At 44.9% G+C, this 17785-nt stretch overlaps 2 protein-coding genes and 1 pseudogene across 5 annotated transcripts in view; 2 read left to right on the top strand and 1 right to left on the bottom strand.

Annotated features, from left to right (window-relative positions):
* The window catches only part of ALG9 (ALG9 alpha-1,2-mannosyltransferase), a 108808-nt gene extending 107580 nt beyond the window's left edge, over positions 1–1228 (top strand). Inside the window, exon 21 of the transcript XR_013523043.1 lies at positions 1143–1228. The gene's annotated coding sequence lies outside the window, so the exon portion shown is untranslated. The remainder of the gene's footprint in view (positions 1–1142) is intronic.
* On the bottom strand, positions 698–1740 carry LOC103796014 (male-enhanced antigen 1 pseudogene; annotated as a pseudogene).
* An 8889-nt stretch (positions 1741–10629) lies between these two features.
* Positions 10630–17785, top strand: part of PPP2R1B (protein phosphatase 2 scaffold subunit Abeta) — a 43651-nt gene continuing 36495 nt past the window's right edge. For all 4 annotated transcript variants that reach the window (XM_035264496.3, XM_009006770.5, XM_009006775.6 and 1 more), the window contains exons 1-5: positions 10630–10764; positions 11590–11680; positions 12076–12176; positions 16505–16737; positions 17600–17747. In XM_035264496.3, the coding sequence (XP_035120387.2) occupies positions 10651–10764; positions 11590–11680; positions 12076–12176; positions 16505–16737; positions 17600–17747 (687 nt within the window). In that variant the 5' untranslated portion in view covers positions 10630–10650. The remainder of the gene's footprint in view (positions 10765–11589; positions 11681–12075; positions 12177–16504; positions 16738–17599; positions 17748–17785) is intronic.

The raw sequence follows: 17785 nt of genomic DNA, 5'->3' as shown, positions 1-17785 counted from the left end.
CTCACAACAACCTCATGAAGTCAATAACTATCATTAACCTCTTTTTATAGATGGGGAAACTGATGCTTGGAGATGTTATTAAGTGTCTTGCCCAAGATCACCTGGGTAGAAAGTTGCAGGCCTGCAGTTCAAACCCAAGCAGTCTGACGCCTGAGCCTCTCTTTTAACCATGACCTTATACTGCCTATTTCATAACATCTTTGAAGTCCCTAGTCTTTTTGCATGATATGTTGGGGGAACCTAGAGGATTCAATAGGCAAAGATGAGAACAAGATTTAGTCAAAGTTGTTTCACTTTATAAAAAATATGATTTGGTTGGGCACAGTAGCTCACACCTGTAATCCCAGCACTTTGAGGGATTAAAGCACTTTGAAGGCTGAGGCAGGTAGATCACCTGAGGTCAGGAGTTCAAGACCAGCCTGGCTAACATGGTGAAACCCTGTCTCTACTAAAAAGAAGAAAAAATACAAAATTAGCCAGGCATGGTGGCATACCTATAATCCCAGCTACTCGGGAGGCTTAGGAAGGAGAATCACTTGAACCCGGGAGGTAGAGGTTGCAGTGAGTCAAGTTGGCACCACTGCACTCCAGCCTGGGCGACAGAGTGAGAATCCATCTCAAAAAAAAAAAAGGGTTATTTATTTATTTAGAGATAGGGTCTCACTATGTTGCCCAGGCTGGCCTCAAACTCCTGGGCTTAAGTGATTCTCCTGCCTCAGCCTCCTGAGTAGCTAGGACTACAGGCACTTGTTTCACTTTTTTGGGGGGCTGTGTACATAGGGTGCTTTATTCTCCACAGTGATACATGCTAAGGTGGGTTGGGCTTGGGCTCATGTCCCCATATGTACAGAACTGAATAAAGTGGGTCTCTGAGAAGCCCAATGTGCCTTGATGTGGAAAGGGAAATGGGGAAGATGGAAATGGACATTACAAGCAGGGATGTGTTCAGTCCTGTGCTGGTTCTGGCTTGGAATGTAGGAAGATAAGGTGGCTCTCACTGTGGTCACTTCCAGGCAGTATGCCTGCCAGGCTTGGAGGGCTTTCTGTACCACATCTTCCCACTGGGCATCTGATAATCTCCCAAGCCAGGCAGGAACCCCTGGCGCAGGCAGGCTTACTCCAGCCATTGTTCTTTTCACCAGCTCTACATGTTCTGGGTCCATGGGAATGGAGCTGTGGTTGTTCAGCACGGTAGCTCCTTCCTCATCTTCATCTTCACTCTCTAATGGTGAGTCTGACAAATGAAGCCCCAGAGCTTGGATTCAATCCTGGATGTCAGCAACTACATCTCCATCCCCAACTTGTGCCAGCTCCACCTCCTCTTGTTCAGGATCTTGGTTCAGGGGCTGGTAGGAGTAGCTAGCTGGGCCCGACCCCTGTTTCCTCCTGTTCTTCCTCAGGCTCCTCACTGCTCCAATTCCCAGTGCCTTCTGAAGGGCCCCGATGTGGCCCCAGTTCCTCAGTCAGATTGGGGAAGATACACTCAGGGCCCATGCTATCCTACCCTAAAACTACTTTTGCCATCCATGCAGGAGTGCCTGACAGAGGCCCTTCAGGCCCATGGCCTCCCCTCAAATGGTCCCACCTGCGGCGTCCCCCACCTGCCTCCATCTGAATCCTGGCTTCTGTGTCTCCATGCGCCTCACCCCCTCAGAGCCCCTGTTTCACTTTTTTATCACCTTAATCCACTTCCAGTAACCACAGCCTGGAGGGTGTCCTAGTAGAACAGGGTGCAGCTGGTACATTCAGTGTTTGTAGGGGCTTTCCTAGAACACTGGGGGCCTCCAGCTAATTTTAACCACATAGCTAGATCAGAGAGGGAGTTGATTTCCTGAAGTCCTAGAAGTTAGTGGAAATTCTGGTTTCTGATTACAGTCCCAGCTGGATTTGTGCCGAAATGTGACTTTTGTGTCCAGGGGATCTTGGCCCTGGACCTTTGTTACTCCTATGATTTTTCTCCTACCAGTTCTGCTGAGCAGTTCAGAAAAGGAAGTGGAAAAGAATACCATCTTCAGTGGAGACCAGGGGCAAAACTTTCAGGGGAACAGGAATATTTTAAGTGGGCCCTGCTGTTGCTAAATCAAACCTCTGTCTAGTTGGATCCTGGGGGCAGTGTGCCCAGCTGCTGAAAGCTACTACTTATGTTGGCTGGGTCTAGTATAAGACATGGTGATAAGTGGCCAGGCATGGTGGCTAATGCCTGTAATCCCAGCACTTTGAGAGGATGAGTGGAGAGTACTTCCTGAGCCCAGGAGTTCGAGACCATCCTGGGCAACATGGTGAGACCCTGTCTCTATTTTTTTTTCTTTCTTTTTTTTTTTTTGAGATGGAGTTTTGCTCTTGTTGCCCAGGCTGGAGTGCAATGGTGCGATCTCGGCTCACTGCAACCTCCACCTCCCAGGTTCAAGTGATTCTCGTACCTCAGCCTCCCAAGTAGCTGGGATTACAGGCATGCACCACCATGCCTGGCTAATTTTTTGTATTTTTAGTACAGATGGGGTTTCTCCATGTTGGTCAGGCTGGTCTCAAACTCCCAATCTCAGGTGATCCACCTGCATCGGCCTCCCAAAGTCCTGGGATTATAGGTGTGAGCCACCTTGCCTGGCCGATTTTTTTCTTTTAAGAAAAAGACATGGTGATAAGAAGCCTATAAAAATGAGAGAGAACAAAGAAATCTGGGCTTGACTTTGTGGGTATAGCAGAGCTAGACAGGGAATAGCTGGGCAGGAGTTACTTACCATACACATCTATGGATGCCAGAGGAAAGACAGCCAGGGCCAGGCAGAGGATACAGTCTTTAGCATGGTAAACCAAGAGCTAAAAGGTTTGCTTGTTTCAATAGGTAATAATCTTCACAGTTCAAAATTCAAACAGCCTAAATGCAATGTGGTATTCTGGAGTGAGTCCTGCAACAGAAGAAAGATTTTAGTGGAAAAATGGGTGAAATTTGAGTAAAATCTGGAGTTTAGACAAAGTACAAATGGATGTACTATACATTGAAAAATTTCCCTTCCATCTCTGTTCACCAGGCACCCCATTCCCGTGCCATAAACAACCAATGTTATTCATTAAATATGTCCTTCTAGAGTTTTTTCACACATACACAAGCATGTGTGTGTACATTCTATTTCACACAAATGGTAAGATACTATGTACACTGTTCTTCCCCTTGCCTTTTTTTTTTTTTAAAGTAATAATTGGAGTCACAGCACACACACATAATAACAATAATAAGATATGGCTGGGTATGGTGGCTCATGCTTGTAATCCCAGCACTTTGGGAGGCAAGATGGGCTAATCACTTGAGCTCAGGAGTTTGGGACCAGCCTGGGCAAAATGATGAAACTCTGTCTCTACAAAAAATACAAAAATTAGCCAGGCATGGTGGCGCACTCCTGTAATCCCAGCTACTCAGTAGGCGGAGGCAAGAGGATCACCTGAGCCCAGGAGACTGAGACTGCAGTGGGCCATGATCATGCCACTGCAGTCCAGCCTGGGTAACAGTGAGACCCTGTCTCAAAAACAACAACAAAGATGATTGTGATTTTAGCCATTTAGGAGCTATTATTTCTTAACATTTTCAGCTTAAATTACACTTGCAACATCAATCACACTGTATACCTTGCTTTTTCACTTAACATCATAACAAAAGATTTTTTTCAAGTGGTGTACAGCCTCTGGCAAGATAAGTGGGGTGGGGTTTGGGTTTCTGGCCTGAGAACATTAGAGCCCTTTAATAGGACTCAAAGGCCTAAGGCTTTTGAGAAAGGTCACCATGCCTGTTTGAGCTTCAGGTTTTCCATAGCTTAAATCTAGTCTTGTGATGCCCATAATCCCAGCACTTTGGGATGCTGAAGCAGGCGGATCGCCTGAGTCCAGGAGTTCGAGAGTAACCTGGCCAAAGTGGTGAAACTCCATCTTTACTAAAAATACAAAAATTAGCCATGCATAGTGGCACATGCCTGTAATCCCAGCTACTTGGGAGGCTGAGGCAAGAGAATTGCTTGAACCAGGAAGGTGGAAGTTGCAGTGAGCTGAGATTGCCCCATTGCCTGGGTGACAAACCAAGACTGTCTGAGAAACAAACCAACAAAAATGTACTCTTGTGGCTAACGGAGGTACTAACTGACGGCTGTTCTTAGAGAACTGGGCCTGTACACCTTGAATATAGGTCTACAGATGTTCTCTTCTGTGTTTGGCATGGGCATCAGATTCAGTGAGCCCCTGGCAATAAATAACACAACTTCTAACATCTGCATGGTTCTTCCCACTAACAAAGTACCTTTTGTTATGGCTGTCACTCCTCACGAGTCTGAGAGGTAAAAACTATTTTACTGATGACAAAGTCTTCTAGGACAGGTTTTCTGACTCTGTGAATCATGTACCCCTTCATTCTTTCACGTGGGTCTTTTCTGTTGCCAAAGCTCAATTGATTGGAATATTTTCCTGTTTGCTCCCACTTCCTCAGTAGATTAAAAACTATAAATGGATAACATTTGAGTGCTTTCTCTTGCCAGGCACTAACTAAACACTTTATATGAATTATCTTTTTAACAACCACATGAGATAAGCTTGACAGACCCACTGTATAAATGTAGAAACCAAGATTCAGAGAGGATAAGTTATTTGCCCAAAGTCACACAGCTAGTAATTGATAGAGACAGGATTTCAGTCTACATCTTCCTGACTCCAGAGTATCCTCTCCTAACCATTGTGTGTACTACTGTGAAAGGTGAGTTCCTGTCCTGTTCTGTCTTGTCTTCTCTTCTCTTCTCTTTTCTTCTTTTTCTCCTCTCCTCTCCTTTCTTCTTTCCTTTTCTGTTTTTTTTTTTTTTTTTTTTTTTTCTTGTTCTGTCACTCAGGTTGGAATGCAGTGAAACCATCATGGCTAAATGTGGCCCCTGCCTCCCGGGCTCAAGCAATTCTCCCCTCTTAGCCTCCCAAATAGCCGGGCATGCACCACTGTGCCCGGCTAATTTTTACATTTTTCGTAGAGATGAGGTTTTACCATGTTGCCTAGGCTGGTCTCAAACTCCTGAGCTCCAGCAATCTGCCCACCTGTTCTTCCCGAAGTGCTGGAATTACAGGCGTGAGCCACCCAGCCACTGAGCCTGGCTATCCTCTTTCTTTGATTTGCTCTTCCCAAGAATTTAAGCAAAGTTCGCCTTGGAAATGGAATACCTTTGTTATATACGGTGATGAGCTGTGAAATGGAGGTGGAGATGAGGAGGGAGTAGCAATAATCACTGATTCTGAGTTCCGCAGCTGCTTCTGCTTGATTGGGACTTCAGGTAAAGTTCCCTTTCTCTTTGTTGGAGTAGTCCCATTCATAAAAATGGGATTAAAACTTTGCCAGCCGGGCGTGGTGGCTCACGCCTGTAATCCTAGCACTTTGGGAGGCCGAGGTGGGTGGATCACCTGAGGTCAGGAGTTCAAGACCAGCGTGGCCATCATGGTGAAACCCCATCTTAAAAAAAAAAAAAACTTTGCCACGAAGAAAACAAAGAAGAGAAAGAAGGCTAAAATATTGAGCTGAAATTGAGGGGAAAATATTTGAGTTCCATAGAATGGCCACATACTTTGCGTAAATATAAATTTAAAATATCATTAATGCTATGGTGATAATCACTACTTTGCAATTAATTAAGTACAGCCCTGGGAATCAGTTTACCAGGGTCATCTTGCCAAATGAAGACAGTTGGAAAATGCCTCCTTGTGCCTCAGGTCTCCCACTCCTGTCATCCACCACTCCCTCGATGTTCCTGTCAGGGGGACAACAGTTTGAATCTGCCCTGAGACACTTATAGGTCTCCTGCATTTGGCCTTCTTGCACAGTGGGGTGACTGTGGAGCAGATCAGCATTGAATGAGAAAGTATTTGTAAGCTTTTTGGCTGTGAGGGAGAGGCCAGCTTAGTAAAGGTGAGGCAAGGGGCCAGAGAAGATGATAGTGATGTCACTTAGATCCTCATGTCTGATGCTTTTCTTTTCCTTTCTTTCTTTTCTTTTTTTTTTTTTTTGAGATGGATTCTCACTCTGGTGCCCAGCCTGGAGTACAGTGGCGCTGTCTCGGCTCATTGCAACCTCTGCCGCCCGGGTTCAAGCGATTCTTCTGCCTCAGCCTCCCGAGTAGCTGGGATTACAGGCACGTGCCACCACCCCTGGCTAATTTTTGTATTTTTAGTAGAGACGGGGTTTCACTATGTTGGTCAGGCTGGCCTCAAACTCCTGACCTCAGATGATCTGCCCTCCTCTGTCTCCCAAAGTGCTGGGATTACAGGCATGAGCCACCATGCCTGGCTGATGACTGATGCTTTTCTGATGTGACTTTGAGAGCTGTTACAAACACAAGAGTTGATGGCCGTCAATCCCATATGCTGTACTTCCTATATGCTTGATGCTTTGTCTTATAGGAACCGGGCTAGTCTAACCCAGTCTTCCTTTGATTCACACTGGATGAGTGAACTACATGTTGGGGTCAGAATTCAGTGCTTTTGTATTGAGGATGTTACCTTATTACCGGAGGGCTGCCTTAAATATTCAACCTAATTTCAGCTGGTGCCTTTGCAATTCCCTGGTTATTAGTTTCTTGTGGGATGTATGTGGGAAGCGGAGAAGAGACCTGAGGGAACAATAGTGGGAGGATATGGGAATAGCTCAGTGTCACAGTTCTGTATTGGTAGTGCTTGGCTAAATTCCAGAAGTCCAGCAAAAGAGGGACTATCTTTTCTATTTTATTTATTCAGAGACAACATTTATTTATTATTTTATTTATTTGTTTTTAGAGACAGGGTCTGGCTGTATTGTCAGGCTGGAGTGTAGTGATGTGATCATAGCTCACGGCAGCCTCCAATTCCTGGGCTCAAGTGATCCTTCCATCTCAGCCTCCTAAGCAGCTTGGACTACAGGTGCACCAGCACACTCTGCTATTTTTTTTTCCCGGTAGAGACAGGGTCATGCTACATTTCTCAGACTGTGGGACCATCTTTTGAATCTGGCAAAACCCATAGCCTAGAGATCCAGAATTGCTTATTGATAAGTCATTTGATTTCTTCTGGATACAGGTGGCCTCCAAAGACTTTCAGACTCTACCTGAGCAGATGCTTGTTTATTGACAGGGAAGTTATTTTTCTAGATGAACTTTTAAAATCAATGGTTTTTAAATATCAGTGCACACCAGAATCACTCAATGGACACTGTAAACTATCTGGCCCCATTCTTAAGGACTATGATTCGGTAGGTCTGGGTTAGAGGTCAGAAGTCTGCATGTTTAACAGGCATTTTTGGTGATTCAGATGGTCAGCCTTAGAATTTGGCCCAGGTTTTGAACTAGTCTCTTTCTGCCGCAGTCTGTTTTAATCACCTTCATTGAAGGATTTATTAGCATCTCCATGTTTATTATCTGTTTCATTCTCATAGCATCACAGTAACTCAGGCGGGAACAAGAGGTGGTTAGCTCCATTTTATGGGATATAAGGAGGTGGAAGGTAGGATTGAGGCACTGGGAGAGGTAGGTCATGGTGAGTCAGAGACAGAGATGGGAACCGAAGTCCAAAATTGAAGACTCCCAAACCAAGCAATTTTCTGGGGCCTGTTTTCTCAGCTTGTGATTTTATATTTAATTGTAGTTATTCCCTGGGTCTCCAGTTCATTGTATTTGGGTAAGCAAAGCTTATCTGTGGTTTAAACAAAGTAGTTTAGCATCAGGGTGCCAGTTTTTGTTAGCATATCAAGGCTCTCTTAAGCTTGAGCTAATATCTAGAATAGTATGTGTGGAACTGACCTAATCTTCTTCTCTTTGTGCTTGCTTCCTTTATTATTTCTGAAGACTTTTTTTTTTTTTTTTTTTGAGACAGGGTCTCTGTCACCCAGGCTGGAGTGCAGTGGCAATCACAGCTCACTGCAGCCTTGACTTCCCAGGCTCAAGTGATCCTCCCACCTCAGTCTCCTGAGTAGCTGAAATGAGATATGCACTACAGGCCTGGCTAATTTTTTTTTTTTGTAGGGATGGGGATCTCACTATGTTGCTAGGTCTGGTCTTGAAGTCCTGGACTCAAGCAATCCTCCTATCTCGGCCTCCCAAAGTGCTAGGATTATAGGTGTGAGCCACTGCACCTGGCCAAGACTTTTGTTTTTGAGACAGGGTTTTGCTTTCTCACCCAGGGTGAAGTGCAGTGGCATGACCTCAACTCACTGCAGCCTTGACCTCCTAGGCTCAAGTGATCCTCCCACTTCAGCCTCCTGAGTAGCTGGGACTATAGGTGCACACTACCACATCCTACTATTTTTTTTTTCCTGTAGAGATGGGGTTTTGCCATGTTGCCCATGGCTAGTCTTGAACTCCTGAGTTCAAGTGATCTACCACATGCACCACTACCCCAGGTAAACTTTTTACATAAAGTATAAGGGAACAGATATCTCTTCTCCATACCTACAGAAATCATTATTGTTATTATTATTATTTTAGAGACAGGGGTCTCACTTGTGTTGTCCAGGCTGCTCATGAACTCCTGGGCTCAAGTGATGCTCCCACCTCAGCCTCCTGAGTAACTGGGAGTACAGGCACGCATTACCATGTTTAGCTAAATTGTTTTTATTATGCTGTGGTTATTTAAATTTACAAATATTAAGTAGGAAATAATGTGCTTTTGTTTCTAGTTCTTATGCTGCTAAAAAACCACAATAAATTTACAAAGTAAATACAAATGAAACCACAAAATGAATACTATTCAGTTAAATATATTACAGTAATTTAACATGACAAATGATGTATTTCGCTAAAACTGTCATCCCTCGTATTGTTACTATGGTGTTGCCTGCTATAGCTCAGCTGCCAGCAAGTGACTCCTGACATCTTAATTTTCTCACCATGTTTCTGTGTTACAGCTGTTGAGCACTGCAATCTTATGATGTCATTTGGCTATCATATTGTGCATGAAAGTATCATTCTCATTTTAAAACCACCTCTGTTCTTTTCTCGATATCCCAGAACAATAAAAGCAGCACTAAAACACACATGTAAATGTAGGCGCTGAAACTGTGTGGTAATACTGAGTTGTAAGGTGGTCACCCAAATAATTCAGAATATGCTTATGCAAATCTAAAAAATATGAAAATGAAAATAAAATTAAAACCCTAAAGAATACATTCACAGACCTAATTTGAGAAAAACTGTTCAGGTCTGCTAGTTCCCAAACTTTCATTACTACCAAAGGCTTTATCTGTTGTGCTTACTTCCAAGAACCCCATTTATTTATTTATTTATTTATTTACTTACTTACTTATTTATTTTTGAGACCAGGTCTCATTCTGCTGCCGAGACTGGAGTACAGTGGCACGATCTTGGCTCACTGCAACCTCTGCCTCCCCGGCTCAAGCAGTTCTCACTCATGTTAGCCTCCTGAGTAGCTGGGACTACAGGCGGCCATCACCAGCCCAGCCAATTTTTGTTTTTTTAGTATAGATGGGGGTTTCACCAAGTTGGCCAGGCTGGTCTTGAACTCCTGGCCTCAAGTGATCCACTCGCCTCAGCCTCAGAGCCCCATGTTTTAAAAAAGTTTGCCTCCTACACACTGCATTAATAGTTTTAATTTTATTAATCAGGCACATAGAATTACCATTTCAGAACTTGCGATCACCATATGTAGTTATCACTCCAAGCTGCTTAAATTCCAGTCTAAAACAAACAAAAAGGACATTCTAGTTATTCTGTGCTGCCCTGACACGGGTAGGTGAAAACTTGCCATTCAGTTTTGTAAGAAGGAGCTCCCAGATCTCCACTTCTTCCCCTTGCTGCCTCTGAGGACTCTTGGGGGTTTAGGGAGGCCAGTCTGGGTTTTCTTATTCAAGCAAAGTAGCCACCCCACCCAGTTTGGAAGGATTAAAGCTTGTCCTAGTTTTGCTTCATTGTTGTACTTCTAGCATGCTAAAGAGCTGAAAAATGGGAGGAAGAAAATACAACAGAAGGCACCATTCCAGTACCAAACTGAAAAGAAACACAAAAACAAGAGAGCAGCATGTTTTTAACAGCTTGCGTGGAAAAAATATTGACTGGGGAGTTTGGACAGCACTGTTCATTTTCTCTCACCGCCCGCGTTATTTGTCTTATGGAGCAGGAGCCAGATACCATTCTGGAGAACAGGCCGAGGGAAGAGGTGGAGGGGTTCTGTGGAAGCTTGAGGCTGAGCTGAGTAATTAGGGCTGGAGATCCTGTGGCTCAGTGCCAGGATGCAGTCAGGGGAGGTGCTAAAGCCTTCTTCCTCCTGGCCTCGGGCACTCTCTTTGGTCCGCCTGAGTCTTAAGAGGGCACAGCGCGGATCACCCAGGTAGGTCCCTGGCCCCTTCAGACGAGCCGGATGAATCACTGTCCCTGTTTCTTTCGGCTAGGGAAAGGACGCAGGGGTTCCATTCGCTTTCTCAGTCCACCCATCTTCTTGAGTTCAGACCTACAACTCCTGCATTGGGGGTCGGAAGGGAGCCTTAATCATCGGGACAGAAACTCAGCTCCTCAACCTCGGCTCAACTCGCGTGGCAGCTTTAGTCCCTCCTGCCAGGGCGCGGGGCGGGGCCTGGGAGCGGGGCGGGGGCTGGGCGCGGGGCGGGGCCTGGGCGCGGGGCGGGAGGCGGTGACCAGCAGTAGGAGGAGAAAGAACATGGCGGGCGCAGCGGGGCCCGGGACCTGCCCGGGAGCAGCCGGCGGAGGTGGAGACGATTCGCTATACCCTGTCGCGGTTTTAATCGACGAGCTCCGCAATGAAGACGTGCAGGTACTGGACTGAGCCCGGGGAGCCGAGGTGGGCCCGGTCGGTCGCGTGGTAGAGAAGGGGGAAGGCCTGTGCCGCGGTGGCTATGGCCGGGGGACTGATTGAACCGGACTCAGCAGAAACTTGGAAGGGCAGGCGAGGAAAGATCCGCGAGGGGACGTGGTGGCACGCCCCGACTCTCCCGGTGACCGCTCCAGTACCCCTGCTTCGGACCCCCTGAGGCGTCCGCCCGGAGCCTGGCCTTTCCAGGGCGGTTGTCCGGGAACCCGCTTCCCGCCTGGGCCGCCCCGCTTCGGGCTGTGAGGCAGCTGGAGGAGCGCGGTGCGGGGCCGAGACCGGGCTGGAGCGACTGAGGGCGCAGGATGCGCAGAAGCCCTTTGAAGTGTCCCGGAATCCCTTCGTCTCGGCCTAGAACTGGCTCGGCTTGTTGGGTAGAAAGAGGAGGTGGGATTGCCGATCAACCTGGACGTGTCGTATCAGCTTTACGGGAACTTTTCTTTGAAACGACAGGCGTTGTATTCGACCGTTTCACCTGCTTCACCACTGCCAAAGTGCCCTCTTTTAAAAATTATCTTACTTCCTGGGTGTTGTATTATCTTTCATTCATTTCTCTTCCGGGGCCTTCTGAGTGTTTCTCCTAGGAAATCTTCCGCTGGCTAGTGAGACCGAGTTACATTCCTCTTGGAAGTCCCTTAACAGTGAAATGTAAATGAAATGTTAGTTATCCTCATTCTTACCCGTGTCATTGTTTCACCTGTTAGCACCTTTTGTCTTTTGATCTAAATTTAACCGTTTCTTTACATTGATTTTCTTTCTCCTTTTCTGAAGCTCCGACTCAACAGTATTAAGAAGTTATCAACAATTGCCCTAGCACTTGGAGTAGAAAGGACACGAAGTGAATTGCTGCCATTCCTTACAGGTATGTGAACCTTTGTTTAAAGAAAGGCAGGGACATTCCATTTTCCAGTAGCTTTCAACACTGACTTTTTTAGTTTGTTACCCACATTAAAATGAGCCGGGTGGTTTATGTGCAAAAGAAACAGAACAGAGTATATTGTTACTTGTGGCTAGATATATTCAAACAATAACCATTTAGCTATTGGGAAAGTAATTGCTATGAGAATATGAATTTCCAATTTGTTGTGCAAAACAGATCTAGGAAGAGAGTTGATTGAGGAGAAGGAAGAAAATGCTGTTAGGATTTTGACTGGGCCACCTTACTGGTTGCATAGTGAATCTGGTCCTAGTTTTGCGTCAGTGTACGGCTGCTGTGGGAGAGCTGTGTTGATGAGTCCCTGTTGTTGTCACTTCCAGATACAATTTATGATGAAGATGAGGTACTATTAGCTCTTGCTGAGCAGCTGGGAAATTTCACCGGCCTAGTGGGAGGTCCTGACTTTGCCCACTGTCTGCTGGTGAGTATACTGCTGCTTACCCTCCTTCCAGAACTTTTGCAGTATAAATGATACATTGTTTCGTGACAGGCATACTGCAGCATTTTTTATACAGATCTTTTATGGGCAGATTATCATAATGTTAGTCACTGAGAGAATAAATAATGTAAGCATTTTGGACTCAACCCATTCTTTTTTTTTTTTTCTATGAATAAGATAACTTTGTCCTTCTGTGTCTGTATACGTATTAGTTTAGATGTAGGGAGAAAAAGGATTTGATTGTTTTTATGGTTCCCCTCCCCCCAGGTTGAAAGTCTTAATTCTCATCTAGTGGCATTTTGTCTTTCTCAGTATAACTTTTGCTTCTGACTTTGTGAGTTTGATGAATTTAGTTCAATTTAATTGACATTTATTGAGAGTCTGCTTTATCAGACACATCGTTAATTTGCAGTGTTAATGTGAGTGGGCTTGTGGTACAAGCCTGTATAGTACCAGCTACTCAGGAGGCTGAGATGGGAGGATCACTTGAGCCCAGGAGTTTGAATCCAGCCTGGGCAACGTAGTGAGACCCCTATCTCTTAAAAAAAAACGTGACCACCAGGCTGGGTGTGGTGGCTCAAGCCTGTAATCCCAGCACTTTGGGAGGCCGAGGCGGGTGGGTCACGAGATCAAGAAATCGAGACCATCCTGGTCAACATGGTGAAACTCCGTCTCTACTAAAAATACAAAAAATTAGCTGGGCATGGTGGCGTGTGCCTGTAATCCCGGCTACTCAGGAGGCTGAGGCAGGAGAATTGCCTGAACCCAGGAGGCGGAGGTTGCGGTGAGCCGAGATCGCGCCATTGCACTCTAGCCTGGGTAACAAGAGTGAAACTCCATCTCAAAAAAAATAAATAAATAAAAATTACCACCAAAGTAAATGGAATGAGGTCCCTGCTTTTATGTGCCAGCAAATAATTACTGTGCAGTCTTATATGGAAAGATAGAAGTATCTACAAAATACCCACATAATAAAGGGGAGAAAGGGATTAACTCAGGGTGATCAGGAAAGACCTCTTGGGAGATGATGTTTGAACTGGGTTTTAAAAGATGACCAGGAATTCAACAGTTGGACAAAGTAGGATGTATGCTTCAGGGCTTTCAGTACTGGGTATGTAATACGATTCTCGCAATTTCGATCTCTAGCTCTGACTTTTCCATGGAACTCCTGAGGTAGATTGATTAATAGATAAGTATGAATGTGTATATATGGAGAGATCTATATTTTTCTATCTATGTATATAGGCCTGTGCTTTTTTCTACTTGTATGTCAAACAGGTATTTCAAACTTAACATACCCAAAACAAAACTTAGTTTTATCCTTCAAATACACCTCATTTAGTTATTCCACCTCAGTAAATGGGATCACCATCTGCCCAGTTGCACAAGCCAAAATTTAGAATATAATCTTGAATCCTCTTACCCTTGTTTCCCACATCTGATCCGTTAGTAATTCCTATAGAGTCTAAATATATTTCAAATCAGCCCACTTTCTTCCATCCCTCCTATTACCAGCCTAGTCCAGACCATCATCATCTTTCCTCTAGATTGCTCTAGTAGCTTCCTAACAATACCTTCCACTCTTGCCTCTCACCCCACCCTTACAGTTCACATCACCCAGCAGATGGCTCACTGTCTGCCATGGCTCTTAGAAAATCCAAATTCTGGGCCGGGTTTGGTGGCTCACGCCTATAATCCCAGCACTTTGGGAGGCGAGGTGGGTGGATCACAAGGTCAAGAGATCGAGACCATCCTGGTCAACAAGGTGAAACCCCATCTCTACTAAAAATACAAAAAATTACCTGGGCATGGTGGCGTGTACCTGTAGTCCCAGCAACTCGGGAAGCTGAAGCAGGAGAATTGCCTGAACCCAGGAGGCAGAGGTTGCGGTGAGCCGAGATCACGCCATTGCACTCCAGCCTGGGTAACAAGAGCGAAACTCCGTCTCAAAAAAAAAAAAGAAAATCCAAATTCTCTACCTTAGCTTACAAGACTTTTTAAGACTCGCTTCTGTAGGCTTATCATATGCCCCGTGGTACTGCATGAGAAGAGGTCACAGTAGGCAGGGGACAGACCTCAAATGCCTTGATAACCTCTTTCATTCACACTGGTCTTCTTTCTGTTCTTTGAACTAACCAAGCTCATTATTTATTACCTTGAGACTTTTGCCCTAGGTCTTTCCTATAATGAAATGCTCTCTTGAGCATTCTGTGGCTGGCTCCTTGTCATTCAGGGATCAGCTTCAATGCATCTCTTCAGGGAGGTTTTCCCCAAACACTCAACTTGAAATAGCCTCCCAGTCACCCGTTACCACATCATCCAACTCCTTTTTTCTACAGAGGACTCATCACCATCTTCTTTTCTTGATTGATTGTCTTACTCCATTAGAATGTAAATGCCACTAGAGTGAGGAACCTTGTCTGGTTTGTTTCTTCTGTGTCCCCAGTGCTAGAATACAACAATAATCATGTATTGAAAAAATGAATTTCAGAGGCTTGGAAGCATGAAACAGGCTGGGTTCAAAACTGCTGGAGTGTGGCCGGGCATGGGTGCTCACGCCTGTAATCCTAGCCTTGGGAGGCCAAAGCAGCAGGAGGATTGCTTGAGGCCAGCAGTTTAAGACAAGCTTGGGCAACATAGTGAGACTGCATCTCTTAAGAAAAAAAAAAGCTGGACATGGTGTCATTATGTCTAGTCATAGCTACTCGGGAGGCTGAGGCAGGAAGATGAGGAGTTTGAGACCACACTGAGCCATGATTGTGCCACTGGACTTCAACCTGTGCAGCCAGACCCTGTCTCTTGAAAAAAAAAAAAAAAAAGGACTTCTGGAGTGTGAAGTGTTGAGGCTGGAGTAGGCAGGCAGAGTGGTCATCAAGGGCCAAGCAGAGTTCAAATCAAGACAACTCATAAGCAATTCTGAGGACCATGGCCTCATCCTGTAGTAGTGATAGCGATTATCCAGTGGTATTGCATGAGAGGGTATTACAGTAGGCGGGGACAGATGGTGAAAGGCCTTGGCAAGTGAAAAACAGTATCTGTTCAATGGGTTTCTGTAGGAAATACCCTGTAGGAAAGCTGAATACTGTCTACCTGTGTCAAATAATTTTCAGAATCTTTTATTAGATAACTTAATAACTCGTTATGCTTCTGTTTCACTTTTGGTTGGTTCTACAGGTGAGTTTTATGCTTTAAAATTTGTAGCTTATGGCATGTGTAGAATCTACCTGGATTACATGCAAACTCAGTAAGGCAGAGGTTCAGAGAGCCAGCCTGTTTATACTTTTTACTAGACCATGCCATATTCAGTTACTGATCCTAATCTAGACCATCCACCTGCTTTGGCCTCTTCTGTTTCTAAAGCTGTAAGCAAGGGGCCCTGCCATCTCTGTACTTTACTTTTTTTTTTTTTTTTGAGACAGAGTCTCTGTTATCTGTCACCCTGGCTTAAGTGCAGTGGCACAATCTTGGCTCACTGCAGCCTCCTGGGTTCAAGCAATTCTCATTCCTCAGCCTCCTGAGTAGCTGGAATTACAGGCGTGCACCACCATGTCTGGCTAATTTTTGTATTTTTCGGTAAAAACAGGGTTTCACCATGTTGGCCAGGCTGGCCCGAACTCCTGACCTCACGTGATCTGCCCATCTCAGCCTCCTGAGGGCTGGAATTATAGGTGTGAGCCACTGCACCTGGCCGTCATTGTAGTTTTCAGTTGATTGTTCTGTCAGAAACTCCTGCCCTGTGGCTAATGGAAAGTTGCTGAATGTGTTCTGAAAAAAGCTATTTTGTATTCAGCATTTTATAGGTTGGATAAAAGGATGGCATGGAGATGGTGGATAAGGGTTGCTTGCACCTCTGGGAATGGTAGAATAATACTGAAAAGGCTGTGGACTCAGTGACCTGACAAGCTGTTATCCTGTAAATGTGGTGCCCAGTGTTGATCATGTTTTTGTACTTACTATTGAGGAAATACACACGATCCTGTCTGAATTTGGCTATATATCTTTTAAACCTAGTGATTCAGCTCACAGTAATATTAATATTGTGTCAAGTCTCTTACACTGTGTCATTTGTAGACACCATCTGGGAATTGCCATCTGGGACATGAGATTTTGGCTTTTCTATAAAGTCGTGTCTTCGGGTTCTCTGCACCATATGTTATCACTGTGTGAGCTGAAAGTAACCATTTGGTGTGATGGAGCTAACATTCTGGTTACATGTACCACCTCCCTTCAGTCACTTTAAAAGGTGATAATCTGTTTCTAACCTGATTCAATAAGTTTTCTTCTCTGGTTTTCTTTTTTAATCCATTCAGCCTCCTTTGGAAAATCTGGCGACTGCGGAAGAGACTGTTGTTCGTGACAGAGCTGTGGAGTCCCTGAGACAGATCTCCCAGGAGCATACTCCCGTTGCTCTGGAAGCTTATTTTGTACCTCTGGTGAAACGCCTAGCAAGTGGGGATTGGTTCACCTCTCGCACGTCTGCATGTGGTTTGTTCAGCGTGTGCTATCCCAGGGCATCAAATGCTGTTAAAGCAGACATTAGACAGTAAGCTATGGTATTTTTTTGAGTTATTTGGGATTACTGGGGACTTGTAGCTGATAATTTACACAGTACTTTGTTATCAGTGAGTGACTGATACTGGGGTAGCAGGATTTATGATATCTTTTTTTTTTAAGAGATAAAGTCTTACTCTGTTGCCCAGGCTGGAGCACGATGGCATAATCATAGCTCACTGCAACCTTAAATTCTTGTGCTTCAGTGATCCTCCAGCCTCAGCCTCCCAGGTAGCTAGGACTATAGACATATAGACTAGCTCCTGGCTAGTTTTAAAAAAATTTTTCTGGCTGAGTGCAGTGGCTTGTTCTTAGAATTCCAGCACTTTGAGAGGCTGAGGTGGGAGGATTGCTTGAGTTCAAGAGGTCAAGACCAGCTTGAGCAACATACTGAGACCTCGCCTCTACTAAAAAAAAAAAATTAGCTGGGCATGGTGGTGTGCGCCTAGGAATATATTCAAATCCCGACTTGAATATATTCAGGATTTGAATATATTCCTAGCTACTCAGGAGGCTGAGGTGGGAGGATCACTTGAGTTCCCCCAACAAAAAAAGTATTTTTGGGGTAGAGATAGAGTTTTGCTGTGTTGTCCAGTCTTCTTTCAATTCCTGGCCTCAAGCCATCCTCTACCTGGGCCTCCCAAAGTGCTGGGATTACAGGTGCGAGGCGCGATGCCTGGCCTATGATGTCAGTTTTTAATCATCCAGTTGAATATGTTTTATTTTCATTACTTCTATGAGTAGAAGCCCAATCACTGATTATTGTAAGATAAAACCGCTGAAAGTCTGTGTGTGTAGGGGCAGCTTAGTCAGTGTTATTTGATGGGAAATATATTCATTGTTTTATGTTGCAGGTACTTCCGTTCCTTGTGCTCAGATGACACACCAATGGTACGACGTGCTGCTGCTTCCAAATTGGGTGAATTTGCAAAAGTTTTGGAGTTAGACAGTGTGAAAAGTGAAATTGTTCCATTGTTCACTAATCTAGCTTCAGATGAACAGGTAAACTAGCTCTTAGTATTTAAAGGGCACAGATATGC

This window comes from Callithrix jacchus, chromosome 10 (genome assembly GCF_049354715.1).
Source record: "Callithrix jacchus isolate 240 chromosome 10, calJac240_pri, whole genome shotgun sequence".
Taxonomy (NCBI): domain Eukaryota; kingdom Metazoa; phylum Chordata; class Mammalia; order Primates; family Cebidae; genus Callithrix; species Callithrix jacchus.
This window is presented reverse-complemented; position numbering and strand designations above follow the sequence as displayed.